The sequence below is a fragment of the Podarcis filfolensis genome (assembly GCF_964270895.1).
Source record: "Podarcis filfolensis genome assembly, chromosome: 6".
Lineage (NCBI taxonomy): Eukaryota > Metazoa > Chordata > Lepidosauria > Squamata > Lacertidae > Podarcis > Podarcis filfolensis.
In genome coordinates, this window is record NC_139609.1 from 41,781,020 (window position 1) to 41,795,980 (window position 14,961).

The window sequence follows — 14,961 nt, forward strand, 5'->3', positions numbered from 1 at the left end:
GCTACAATTAAATCAGTACAGTCCTTGTTATCTGTGGAATTCCCACCTGCTTTTGACTGCTGGATCCACATCACGGGTAGTGAAAATATCCCTTTAACCAAGCATCAGACTATAAGCAGTTGTGTCTAGTTGTAGACACTGGCTCTTCTTTTCATTACCCTTGTTTTTATTCTGATGCGGAGTGGCTATAGCTCCAGAATATGATCTGCAGTGTATTATTCAAGGTGTGGCTGCCATGAGATAAAAATATACAATTAAAAATAAGGGTGTGTGTGTGTGTGTGTGTGTGTGTGACCCTAAAGCATTTATTGATCTTGACCAGGATCACCTATACTTTTAGCAGATGGTTTAGTTTTCCTGCAGAATCAAGGAAGTCTCTGTGTTTTAACTCATTGTGATTGATTATTTCAGGATGAAAACAGAAAGGTAGGAACTGGGCTTTGAGGGCGATAATGATTTCCTATTCAAATCTTTTCTAAATTAAGATTTTAAATACTTTACTAGTGAAATCCTATACTTACCTGAGACTAAGCACCATTAAATACAAAGAATTGTAATGTTAACCCACAAATGGGAAGCCAATTATAGGTAGAAGTTAACAGGGGTAGCAGTCCCCTGCTGTTCCTCCTTACTCTGTAGTAAGTCCCACTGTGTGTCCAATAAGGCATGTTACACCCAGGTTACTACGCACAGAGTTCCAATTTTAAATCTCCATAACTGGCTATAGGATTGCAGCCTTAGATTTATGTAAGACAGGCCAGTAAACAAGTCCTGAGCTGTGCTTCATGTCTCCGACTTTCTCCAACAGTTTTCCAGCGGCCCAGTAGAAGGCTCTGTCCAACCAGTAAACTTTGTTAAATTTGTCGGAAGGTAGCTTATCTTCTGTTTGCCTGCTGGGAAACAGCTACTAATCTACCTTGCTCGCCCCGCTGTTTTCAAACACAGTAGCAAGCGGATTTAGTAAGAAACATGCTATAGATTTCCCACAGTACTTTAAAACATGAGTGCAGCATCTATACTCTTTTGTTCGTGGCTGGCCAGAGTTTTCGTGATCTGTGTAAGCATAAGCTTCTTAAATTTGCATTGCTCCAGGTAAGTGAATATTGTTTTTCAAACCAATATCAGTATGGTAATGTGATAGATAGTGACGTTTAATGGTAACCTTCTGTTCTGATATTTGTGTGGTACATGGAAAGTGCCTCTTGAGCTATTTCTGGATTAGTAGCAAAGTTTTACCAAAGGAGGACCATATTGAACTGAACATGTTGCAAAGTGACATGCATTTGAACAAGCCTGATCGCTTGGAGACTCCAAAGTATGTGAAATGGTGCTCTGATATTCAGTAACATCTTTCTCCCTGTGGCTGTCTTGCCTAGTCGAGTCTAAAATTTAAGATATTGGGTGGGAGTGAATATTGTATATGCCAACTTGTCACTTCCACTTTTTCACATACTCCACTTCATATGGGTGATACCTTCTGTTTCCATGCTGTCAACCACATACCTTCCAACACTTATCCAATGAAATAGGGATGTCCTATTCCATACCCTACAGCATTTCTCCCAGGACATTCTGGGATCAATCAGAAACCAGGACAGCTTCTGCAAATCCGGGACTGCCCCTGGAAAACAGGGACACTGGTCTGCAACCATTAATCCTCACCTTCCATTACAGGAGCTGTGCTGCTGTTTATAAGTTTATCCCACTGTTATTATTTAACGTTTAAAGGCCTGCAACACTAGAGCTGATTCTACGGGAAAGGTCCATGTGGCTGTAGGCCTTTAAATATCACACTGATGCCCATAGGATAAACACATGGACATGGTTCTTCCACAATGCTAGTGTAATACTTAAAGAATCTTCACTCTGGGTTTCTTAGGTACTGTCGTCTGCCCATCTCAGAGGCATGTCACTAAAGGGCCACCTTTGACTTTTTCCTGTCCTTCTCCTTTAGCAGCCAAGCAAACTCTGCATCCTTTACTACATCTCCCAGAGCTACCTTTTCCTGTACATCTACTTCTATCAGGAAGTCATCTGGAAGACGACTATAACTTCTTTCCTACTAACACCCTCTTCCGCAAAATCTTCCCTTTTTAAAAAATACACACACACACTAAATTCACATTTTCCACCTATTGTTTGATCATGTAATTCTGTTTCCCTACATGTTAACCTCAGGCACTTCATCCTTACTTTTAAAGCCCTCCACCTCTCCTACACTGCTGCCCCGTTGTAACTTCGTCAGACCTTCATTATGTATAATCTCTTCTCCCATCAACCCCTTTTGTCATCTTATTCTGAAGAATTGCACTCTATGCCAGGAACAGCCACCCCTCGCTACTTAGCTGCTTTTTGTTCCTAATATTAATAATAGCACTCATTTATTTTAATATGACAAAAAGTGTTAAGCAGATGTCAGGTAGGTATATTGTGTTTCACTTTCGATCAGACCTTTCAATGCCTGATTAAGTTGTAAGCAGTACAATTAAGAGAAGTATCAATTATTTTCTTAACTGGGCAAGCAATTGGAATATATCATGGCGGTGTAAAATGTACACTTACGTCATGTAAATCTACTTGTTGCAAACCTGCTTCTGCTAAAAGAAATTGCTGAAGCCAGTGGCATTCCCATCTTAATTATTTGTGCATTGTTTATTTCTCTTCATCTTTCTAGAAAATAGCATTTTTCTTTGTTCTCTATTTCTGGCTTGCTGTTGTTGTTGTTTTTCAAATTACTCCTCGAAGCAGAATTTACACCCTGCTCTGGGTGTTTAACCCACCATAATCAAGGTGGATGGAAGCTTTTATTAACTGCCAGTGAAAAATTAATTATCATTTTAATTTCTTTTGTAATTAAAGTTTGATTACGTTCCCAAAGACTTTCAGAAAATTGATTGTAGGAAGTAATAGTTGCGACAACAAGGCATGCTTATTGCTCCAGAAAATTTTATAAATAAGACTCGTGGATCTGTGTGTTAAGGATGGCAAAACACTGCCGCTCCCCGCCATGTTTTGTATTCCTTGGAAAATACAATGAGACCTATTTGAAGGTGTCTTTGAAACAGGCGCATCTTGCCTCCCTAGTCCTAAGGGAGCTCATTAAAACAGGACTGCACAATTTGCAGGCCCCCCAAGCCAAATGCTGCATCCTTCTGCCAAGCAGTTGACACTCCCCCTCCCATTTTTCCAACCCTAGAAGGCAGCAGTAGAACAGGCTTAACAATCCTTGGGACTGAATATGGCTTGGTGGACCACACAGTTTTCAGATTAGCATTAAAATACGTTATATGTCATTCTGGAAAACGGAGGAGGAGGAGGAAGAAGAAGAGGGCAGCGATAAGTGTGCTAGCAAGCATAACTTGGAGGGCAGTCTTTTAGGACTCCAATTCTAAAATGCATGAGGAGACACTTAGGACTTCATGCGGAGTCTCCTAGGTTCAGAAGATCAACTTATGGAGGATGATTGAGGGGCGGGGGCACAGCTAGTGTGCAAATCCTTACTGCCTCTTCTTTTCTATATATTATTATTATTATTATTATTATTATTATTATTATTATTATGTTTTGTTTCCGTATGTTTCTGCTATAGAATATCTGAAGAGGCATACTCAACCCTGAAAATGATCACTAAATAAATTTCTTTTTGCTGGTGATATCAGGAGGTTTTCTAGTATTATTTCATGTCATTTGTGCAGTCAAAGGCTTTACCCCACATGCACAAAGAGAGACTTATCAGGCTTTTATTAATAGCCTTGTCTGAGAAAAAAGGGCTTAACATTTGACTCATAATGTTTTACATGGAGGTAACAATCGTCAGTGTGTCAAATTGAAATATGAAGTATTCTCTCTGTTTCGTGGGAAACCGTTGATGGGTTGTATAATATACAAGGAAAAGAATAGATTCCTATCAGGTATTGTATTAGTTACAGAAAGTGAATTGGTTGCGTGTATATATTTGTTTTACCTTTCTCCATTTGTACTAATACATATAGATTAAAACCTATAAAATCCCTTCATATGTTAAAGAGGCAGAATGGAAACCCGGCCATTTGCGACTACTCTGTGTCTCATCTCTGTCTCATATGCATGTCAGAGTGAAGGCATGAAAGATTCCCATAAATTATCCATGTTCAAGCTGCAGCCAGGCTATAAGGCAGGCATGGTTGACCTGTTGCCCTTCTGATGTTGCCAAACTACAATACTCATCATCCCTGATCACTGGCCATGCTGTCTGAGGGTGGTGGGAGTTGTAGGCCAGCAGCATTTGAAGGTCACAGGCTAGCCACTGATCCCCACCGACTTCCACAGTCTCAAGCATTAATACTTCTGAATACCAGTTTGATGTCATCTGCAAATTTGATGAGCATGCCCTCAAGTTGTTGATAAAGATGCTGAACAGCTATAGGCCCAGGACCATAGATGTCAGGTCTAGGGGCCCCTGGATGCCAGGGCACCCACAATTTTTATTTTTTATTTTTGCTTAGCTCTCACAACATGGGGTTCTGACACGACTTCCAGTTTCTACTAGAGACCTGATGCAACCTCCCAGAGGAGGTCAGAGGAGGTCAGAGGCCCTGCCAGGCCTCCAAACCCGATTTCCAATACAAACCGCAAGTCACATCAAAGGACTCGCGAGGCCTCAGATGTGACCTCCAAGGCCCTGCAAGGTCTTAAAAGCAATGTCAGAGGCCTCCGAATGCGACTTCCAGTAGAAACCGGAAGTCACATCAGAGGTCTTGCGAAGCCCTTCGAAACCCTGCGAGGCCTCAGAAGTGCCGCTGAGCCACCGACACAACGTGGCATCATGATGTCACGACGTCATGACGGCAGGTTACGTCATGGGCTCCACTGGGTACCCATAACCTGGGTTCCATGTCAGCACCCCTGACCAGGACAGAAAGAACCCTGTAGCGTCCTACTTGTCGTCACTTTTTTCCAGAATGATGAGGAACCATTAATGAGCACTCTTTGGGTTTGGTCAATCAACCAGCTACAAATCCACCTATCAGTTACCTAATCCAGTGAGAACCATATACTTGTGGGGGAGCAGGAAGGGTGGAGGGAGGACCGCTAATTCAATACAGTGAATAAGCTCTGAATATCAAGCATCTGTGACATCATAGCAATTCAGCCAATAGCTAGGAAGGGACTTCAAAGTGGCAGGTTAAATTCAGCCTGGGCTTATTAGATTTTGTCTCACCATTTACTGAGTTTCAGTGAGCTTTGGTCAATTGGCATCACCTCAAGCTGAGATGCAACATCAACTCTGGATACTATCTACACACCCATTAGTACTGGGCACTATGTATTAGTACTGGGCACTATGTAGGTTGTATGTTGACTGTTTTCAACAATAAATGCCTCTCAGTGGTATGCTGATGGGCATGCAGTGGTCCATGCAGAGTTCTGCATCACACATCCTTAGTAATCACACAAGAATTCAATTATGTGGGATTTCGCTTGTGCAGCAATTACAATACTTGAGTTGGTTGTGCAACTTGAATTTTGCACAAGGCAGAGTGGCAAAACTGTTGTGTACTTTAATTGAACACCTCGTTTCTCTTTCTGTGAATGGGAAGTGCTCTAAACTGGTGCCCAGGTGGGTGCTGGCATTAAGAAATAGGAGACAGATTGACATGCGCCCTAATGAAAAAATAGCTTTCCCTCTATTAAAATGCAGTGGAGAAAAAGACAGTTCTCTTCAACTATATGGAGCCGATACCAATGTGACCAAAGGCAGATGGCGCCGGTCTCCCAGCAACCCACCACAGCCCATCGATTGTACGCTTTCCAGCTGGTCATCATGGAGCACTTGCGATCCTTGCCAGAGGAAAAGGGTGAGTGTCTTTGTGATCTGTTTGTGTGGTATTTCAATGTATTGCAATGAGAAGCTTGCAAAGTGGCTGATTAATTCAAATCAAAATGGCTCCCTTTCAACTCCATGTCTCTATTACACATCGTTTCCTTGGGTCCTCATTTTTCAGAGCAGAGCACTGAAAAATGCCCACTTGTGCCTTGTGGGTGGCCTTTTGTGTTCTCATATCTATACATAGACATTCCACAGAGTATACAAAGCCATACTGATCTATGTGGTTTCCCCTCCCCCCAAGAGTCCCTTCCTTAAAAGCAACAATATAAAATTTTGTTTTGAAATAAAGTTTTTTAAAAATGCGGATGAGAAAAGAAACTTAGTTTGTCCTCATTTCCTTTGCTCCCTTCCCTCAAGCCATTATTTATCTTGCCCCAAATTTCTTTTTCCTTCATTCACCCCCATTGCCTTTGGGCCTTTAGCTTCCATGCACTTCTAGTCTCCAGCCTGTCCCTCAAGCATACTGTCATCCCAAGAGACTGTGCTGCAATCCTTGTCAAACCAGCAACTTTTCCTTCCTTCAAAAGTTGGATTACAATCATTTTGACAAGCTCTATTCCCTAAACAGTAGGAAAGTTCATGAGCATCCAATGCCATCACACCAGCTCAGCCAACAGGTACCAGAGGTTGCACTTACACAAGCACAACATAGACACCGCTTCCTCTTCCAATATTCCCAGGTGGTGTGAATCTGCAGATTAATCAGTTCAGTTCAATTTATGGGGCCCAAATACCTGGTCTGAATTTCAGACCTCATTGTACCTGTTCAGCTGCACATACCTGTTTGGTTGTCCACATTTCATAATGGTAAATTAAAAAAAAACAATTTATCAGCACCATGTGCTGTCTGGAGAAAGTCATGATTTAAAAATGAGCATGTCCACCACCCATTGTCTTCTCTTACTTCCACTTATTTTCAACAGAAGTATCATAATCCCAACTTCAGTATTTATTGGCAATCCAGTTTTGTATCCACTCAAACAGCCTGCTTGCAGTCCCACTGGAAAGATGGAGCAGATATGTTTTATGTTGCTCCAGTGGGTCAGTTTCCTATTCTCCCCCACCCCCACAGGCCACCTTTGACAGGTTGGCAACCCACCTTTCAAATTATCTGATGTCAGGTCAATGACACCTGTCAGTCCCTTGTGCAGCATTTCACAAAAACGCCCAGCAACCAGCTGGCTGTGTGGCATTTGGGAGGGCATCACAATGTGCTTTGCTAGCCCTTAGAGCTAACCATAGAGCATGGGGTCAGCAAAGCACTTTGCACAGCAGTGGGGGAGCAAGCCTTTTATTGTCTTTCTTGTACAGAAAGTGACTGGGGAGTTGCCACACTTTACTAGCTATGCTAGAGCACTCCTGATGTAGAGCCCATTTGTGTGGAGCGCCCTTAATATCCTTGCTTTTGGCTGGGAGATTATGGCCCACAGCCGCTCATTTTTCATCCTTGAGCATTTTCCACCTACAAAGTGTCTTCAGACTAAGGCTTTGATTGTTACAGACATTAGTGGTAAGATTCCCATTATCTTCAAAAGTGCCGTATAATATCATCTTGTCACCATGCTAAGGCTACTCATTTTTTGAGTAGTCATTCTTTGGCCTTGCTCAAAGCCACAGCTTACATATGATTATTTATCATCATTACTTTTGTTACTGGAATAGCAGCTGAAAGCCCTATTGTATTAGATGCTAAGAAAAGTGGATATAGCAAACCGAGGAGAGCGCAGATAATATTGAACTTGTAACTGAGAAGGTTTTATTGCATGCTGGCTGTTGCATCTAGAGGTATAGAGCTTATCGGCACTCTAGCATATGACTGAAAGTACACAAAGGCCAGTAAAAGTTTGAGACCTTTCTCCCATGACATCTTTCACAGCATCACAATGAAACTGACAGCACTGGTGATACATTGCATATGGGCCTCCTAGTCACCCTGTCAAGAATGAACAGGGGCAGGATAGGTTAAAGCCCACAGCAAATATGAAATCATAGAAAAGAGTTGCATGAGCACATCTGATCTCTGAAATGTGCCCTAATGGCATGACAAGGCAGGACGGAAGATACGTGTATCTGGTACTAAGCAAACCCCAGAGATTTCCACAGACCTGCTCACTTAGTGTTTCTGGATGGAGGATTTTGGAGGGTGTTAGAGGTAATGGAAATTGGGACCCTGTCAGGCACTTAGTATCTAGTTTTGGGCAGGATTGGACCTTTGCTAGCATGAAGGGCTTCTGGAGACCATGGCAGAAGGTGAGGATGCTGGGAACATTTTTAAAAAAGTAGAGTGGTCCCAAGGAGAGGAAACCACCTGCCGTTTGGTGGAGCATGAGAGGTGAGTTCATGGTTGGCAGAAGAGCAGGCAGATAAGCAGAAAGGCAGGAGTCATCCACCAAGAGCAGAGGACCAATTCAGCGACATCAGCTGATCCAAAAACTGCTGCAGTTCCTAGAGGAGATGTCAGTACCTGGAAGTCTCTTAGCCAGATCTGGCTTCTTCAGGGTTCCTTTCTCCTAATTCCTCAATTGCCAATCCAGGGGCAAAGGGGAATGTGAAGGCAAGGGAGTGATGCCTGCGGTGACAGGACTTGCCAGCATGCTACTTCAGAGCATTAAACTAGAGCCTTGACTTTCCACCCCGATCCTCTCATCGAAGCAATGCTCCCAGCTGCAGGGTACATGAATTCTGTGTGAATCCTATCAACAGTGATGATCTACTTGACCCCATCCTATCCCTGGCCAGCTTTGCTTATGGGCTAAGAGCTTAAGTGGCCTGCAGCCTGCATGGTTTTGTCTGATACAAGAAGGAACATGTAGAAAACTGGCCTTTAATCAGAATTAGACCTCTCAGAATCAATGCTGTGGTGAAGAAGAAGAAGAAGAAGAAGAAGAAGGAGAAGAAGAAGTAGTTTTTATTTATATCCCGCCCTCCCTGGCCAAAGCCGGGCTCACAGCAGCTAACAACAGTAAAATTAGTACAATTTACATAAAATCACAGTCAATTAATTAAAATACATTCTAAAATCAATTCAGAATCAAATTAATGGCGACCACTGGGCTAGAGTTCTATGAGGATTACAGATGGAGAGAGGGGGTCAGACTGTGCCTTGGCCAAAGGCCAGTGGAACAGCTCCATCTTGCAGGCCTTGCGGAAAGATGTCAAGTCCCGCAGGGACTGTCTTACGACAGAGCGTTCCACCAGATCGGGGCCATGGCTGAAAAAGCCCTGGCTCTGGTTGAGGCCAGTCTAACCTCCCTGTGGCCAGGGATCTCCAAGATGTTTTTATTTGAAGACCGTAAGATCCTCCATGGGACATACCACGAGAGACGGTCCCATAGGTACAAGGGTCCTAGGCCGTATAGGGCTTTAAAGGTTAAAACCAGCACCTTAAACCTGATCCTATACTCCACCGGGAGCCAGTGCAGCGGGTATAGCACCGGGTGAATGTGATCCCGCGGTGAGGACCCCACAAGGAGTCTCGCCGCGGCATTCTGCACCTGCTGGAGTTTCTGGGTCAGTCTCAAGGGCAGCCCCACGTAGAATACTCGTTAAAAAGGGAATAAAAGTTTTCCCCAACTTCGGAAGAACAACAGAACAGCAGTCAGACAGGTCTTCCTGGGGAAGGAGTTTCACAGGCAGGCCACCAAAGTGTCCCAAATCACTATTTTTGTCCCTACCTCTGAAGGTGCAAGGACCGGGGGGTGGGTAATGTAGAAGTCAGGGGAGACCATTCCCTTAAACAGCAAAATGGGTAGCTATCTGCCAATCAGTATGGCAACAAAAAGAGAACATTCTGCATACTTAGAGCAGTACTAGTTTAGTCTTCCCCTCAACCCACAAAGGAGGTACATCCCACACATATATTAGAGACTGCATGCACTGCTATGAAGGTGCAAGACTTCATTCTGCCTGGCGACATCTCTCTGCCATCCTAATCACTATAGAACACACATAATCATGGGAGATCTAGCCTTGAGAACTTCTTATTTGAACATAGCCCTTAATAAAAACCAGCAAAAACAAAAATCCACAACATACACACATCCCTGGCTGTCATTCTGAAAGCAACTTGGAAACATATGTTCTATACATTTGCTTGGGCATTAACAGGATATTAATGTGTATATATGACATAAGATGAGCCTACTGGATCAGGCCTAGCATCCTATTCTCACAGTGGCCGGCCAGTGTTAAACCGCTTGCACTATGTTGTGATATAAATTTTAACACTAGTACTTTATTTTTACCTTCTCTTTTGTAAATTGATTTGTGGATTGATTGTTTTGGTAGTTGGTATATATCGGGAACTGGGCTCTGCTTTGATTCTGAGATCATTTAAACAAGGATGGTTTAGTAATTTATTTATTATATATAATGCCATCAGATGCCTTCTTCTTAACGACAGAGATGGAATAGGAAGAAATCTGACATTTGCCATTGATGCTTGGTGCTGCCACTAGCAGAGATCTAGGGATATCTGGGATACATGCCTTTTTTAATTTAGGAGACCTGGAATTCATAATCTCTATTCTGTTACAGTACAGATTTGTCCATGTGGAACGGCCTTCTCAGTTTGGCGGTGACCCGTGTGATTACTCTGACAAAGAAACTGAAGACTGCGTTACAAACAGACCTTGCAGGAATACAGTTAGATGTGAAGGCTTTGTGTGTGCCACAGGTTAGTGAATAAGAAGTGGTTTTCCTAAATTTGAAGCCAGTGGCTAAGCCCCCATGTATTGAATTGTATTTGAACTTAATAGAGTGAATGAAAATTTGAACTTAATAGAGTGAATGAAATCATACTCATGGCAGACCTTTTAAAGTGTAGAGTAATAGTTCACATTGTTTGATTTGTCGCAACTGAAATTTGATATGGTTTGCATTATTAAACAGACATAATTATAAAACCAGCAAGAAGAATGGGACAACAGGGAACAACAATGGCCTGGTTTGCGCATCATTTTAAACCACAGTTAAACTAAACTATGGTTTATATTGTGTGCTGGTGAATGATGCAAAACAGTGGGCGATTCACTTCTCACGAGCAACTTCTGCTGTTGCGCTGCTGGGAATCAGGCCAGAGTCTGGGTCCGACACTACATCCCAATCTGGGTTTGCTGCTTTCCCAACAAACCATGAATTGAAACTGTAATGGCTTTAGGGGTTGCTTGTGCATAAGTTACCGCCGCTCTGGGCTAGGTTGCCTGGTTAAACTGTTTCTCTCTGGACAGCCATCCATTCCGTGGCTGTTCAGTCGCTAGCAGAATCCGTCAGTGGGCGTTTCTTGAACCTCTTCCAGCAAAGAAGTTCTTTGACGCCAAGTCGCCGCCTACTTTCCCTGCGCAGAAGTCTTCTGCGCAGGGTGGGTGTGGGCAGCGGAGGACCTGTGCTCTCCTCACTGGTCTCCTGTGAAGAGTCCTGGAGCCTGCTGTCTGCTTCCCCCATCGGCCCCCCTCTATCCCTGGTGTTGCGCTGATTTTCTTCCCCAACCAGAGACCTGCCTCTCTCCCTGCTTGGCCCCTCTCCAGCATCGCTGTGGAGCCTCGCCTCCTCCTTTAGTTCCGATGGCAGTTCCCTGACAGAAACCAAGGGTTGTTATTGGCTTACCAATTATGGTTTGTTGGGAGAAAACCATCTACAATCCTGAGTTCAGACTAAGTCAGACCATGGACTGTTTCCTGGCAGCACATATACAGTAGAGCACGAGTGGGGAAGGAGTGAAGTGCCTGTAACGTCAACAGTGTACACCAGCATACTGCATGCTCATATTTAATCCATAGTTTAAACAGTACCATTCCGCCAGGTGCAGTGCTTGTGCAGACGGAATGTCCATGTTCCTACACAATGCACAATGTTCAATTCCACCCGCTGTGTGCCCCTGGTGGTGTCATGTTTCAGAAATCATAAATGATATGCTCTGTGTTAGCTTTATCATAACAAAATTTATTTGTTCCCGGCTCCCTTTCTAGGTTCATTTTAAGAGGTCCATACAGATCAAAATGAAGCTCACGTGCTTTCTCTCATGTCTGCTGTTAAAATTTATTGGATTACATTATGCCCAAGCCTGCTTGGTAATCACGCCTGCGTGTGCATTTTCCAGCAGTATACATGGCAGGGTGCTGGAGGTATAGATGCTCTAGACAGGCTGCAAAGAATTTCAGATCTGTTCTGGGTTATAAACTGCAGCAAGAAAAATAAGAAAACTGCCTTCCCAAGCTCTTTTAATGACTCATATTATACACAGCTAGAATTTCAAAATATTGCAGTCGTATTTTTTTTTAAAAAAGATACTGCAGCAACAATCATCAACATTCGTAATATATTAAGAATTACTCCTCATCAGCTTTCTCCTCAAACTTCACTATAAAACAAAAAAATGAGGATTTATTAGACACAGCAGTGCTGTCTCGATTTCTGCAGCCAGGAAACTCCAGGTTGCTGTTTGCTTGTTTTTTATGCAATGGCAACATTTGGAATTCCTACAGAAATTGTACTTTTTTTGGTGGTTGCAGCAAGTGATGAAAGGATGCAGGAAGCATTAAGTTGGTAATGCAAATGGGATGCCATGGGATAGAAGAGACTTTGCATTAGGCTATATGCAACATTGGCAGATTCTGCTTTCATAGCAAGCAGGCGGTCCCAGTTTTCAAGAAGTTTAGGGCAGGGTCTTATTCAAGCCAAGAAAGCAGTGGAAGCAGAACCAGAAGCACTTTGGGGGTCAAGGAGAAGGGGGAAAGGCAGGAAGTTGGCACAGGAATAAGAGTTATGGCAGGGCAGATAGGAGGTTTTGAAAACATAGACTCAAGAGTGCCATAAGTAGGATTTGCAGTACAAATTTGCTTAGACTCAGTTTTATGGATGAGGAATCCTTAGGTGGTGGACATATTTATATACTACTAGTGCTAATAATAATGATAATTTATTTATATGCCACCCATCGAACTGGGTTACCCCAGCCCATCTAGGCAGCTTTCAATAGATTAAAATACAGCAGTAAAAATCACTAGTAGGTAACTCATCCTATTGTAGTTTTGGGGAATAGAGAACAGGGATATAAACCCAAGGTTAAAGCCATTGCACTGTATTTACCCACTTCTATAGATCCAGGTTTAGTATTCAAACATGGCCCATCAACTGCTGCTTCTCAGCATAGGACATTGAGTTCAGGCTGTTCAGTTTCTCAACTTTCTGCAGACAGTGGCCTCATTCAAATATTATGATGAACTGTTATTTTTCAAAACATAAATGAGACAGTGCAAGGCTTGGGTTTGAGTGGCCACCTTCCAGTCTCTTCTTTTGCACAAGTACAGTGAGGAGATTGGAAGATTTCACCTCCAACTGACCACAGTTTAATATTACATCCAAATCCTAAACTGTACCTAATCTGAACTAAGGTGTATGGACACCAGCCAGAGTCATAAAGTGAGAGCAAAGCATAGTTAAAACTATCGGCAGTTTGTCCAGTTTATGACATAACACTAATTGGCCGTTAATTAAAAAGTGGAAATGAAAGCTTCCCATTTTCCTACAGGACTAACCCAAGGCATCTTGTTGTCTGAGGCAAATAGCAACATGCTCCACACACCCCTTTTTATGTACAGAAACTAACTAGCAGTTAAGTCTTGCTCTAACACATACAATGTGATAGCATCTGTCTGTACGTATATCTCTGTGCACCTGATGACAGCAGGCTAGTTTAGGCATATTGCACACATATTTCTAATCTCCAATGGAGGGGAGTTGTTGAGGAACAGAGGCCTCAGGAGGAATTGAAAGGGACCACTGCAACCTCCTCTAGCATCTGCACCTGAGATAATTCCCTTACTCTGCCTAGCGGTAGGCTGGCAGTGCTGCTCATGGCAGCGCAAAGCAGAACAGGGAAGGTATGAGCCTGAGGTTTGCACAGGAACATTGATGTAACAGTAAACCATAGTTTATTATTACATCCAAACAAAGCCAGTACGAGCACGCTTTCAAGCATTTCAGCGCAATTCTAAAGTGCAGAAACATTGCCTTTTCAAAACAATGATCCTCAATACTCAGTACATTCTATATTTCAACCAGATTGCTAGGTTATACATTGGCTGCATGTTGCAATTACAGTTGTACCATATTTCTCAAGTTCTTTCTGCTAGTGACGACTTTTCGCCTAAGAAATGCAATACAATTTGCCGCTAATTTAAGTTCAAAATAATATTACAAAAATGTTTATGCAGACTCATCCTAATCAATTAAATGTGCCTGGTTATTAAACCCGAATTTGTAAAGGAGCAGATAAGCCAAGCGCTTTCCCTGAAATAAATTGATAATTGCATCTTCACATTTTCAGGGGTCAGGGGCAAAGCATTGCACTGATTGAGCTAAAGGGAAATATCAGATTAACAATTAATTAGTGTGTTCCCACTCTGTGTTGTAGGGAGATGCATTAATCGGAGGCTGCTTTGCAATGGAGATGATGACTGTGGGGATCAGTCAGATGAAAGAAATTGTAAGAAAGTATATAAAAAGTGCAGCCAGGAGATGGAACAATACTGGGGAATACAAATGCTAGCAAGTGGGTAAGCAGTTCCATTATATTTCCAGAAACAGGACTGATGCCAAATGGAACAATTTGCAGTTCTACCTTTAGAATTGAGGTGGGAACCGTTTTTTTCAGCTTGAGGGTCACATTCAATTCTGGGCAATCTTCCCCAGAGCTATGTGCCAGTGGTGGGTGGGACCAGAGGTAAAAGTAGGCGGAGCAACAAATGTAAATTTTACCTTTATTCAGCAGGCTAGTTACTGCACCCACCCAGCCCTACCCTACATTCAGACCACCATGAGGAATTAACAGAGTTCAAGGAAACATTCCAAAAACACTCAAGGAGCGTGTGAAACTAGGCTGGTGAGGCTGTGGCCTGGGAAGAGATGAGGTAATCAGGGAGGGAAAATGGCTTTGGGGATTCTCAAGGGCCAGATAAATAGGCCTAGAAGTCCACATTTGGCTCAGGGGCCTGGCTGAGATTTCACATTCCTGCTATCAATAAAGAGCTATCAATAAATTCTATGACTGCTTAGAGAAAAGGGGGTTTTTGAGACACATTCTCATACTTCCT

At 42.8% G+C, this 14,961-nt stretch overlaps 1 protein-coding gene across 1 annotated transcript in view; it reads left to right on the plus strand.

Moving 5' to 3' along the window:
* The first annotated feature begins 773 nt into the window (after positions 1–773).
* Positions 774–14,961, plus strand: part of C8B (complement C8 beta chain) — a 31,301-nt gene continuing 17,113 nt past the window's right edge. Inside the window, exons 1-4 of the mRNA XM_083619362.1 lie at positions 774–1,092; positions 5,681–5,837; positions 10,406–10,544; positions 14,283–14,424. Of these exons, the coding sequence (XP_083475488.1) occupies positions 1,001–1,092; positions 5,681–5,837; positions 10,406–10,544; positions 14,283–14,424 (530 nt within the window). The 5' untranslated portion in view covers positions 774–1,000. The remainder of the gene's footprint in view (positions 1,093–5,680; positions 5,838–10,405; positions 10,545–14,282; positions 14,425–14,961) is intronic.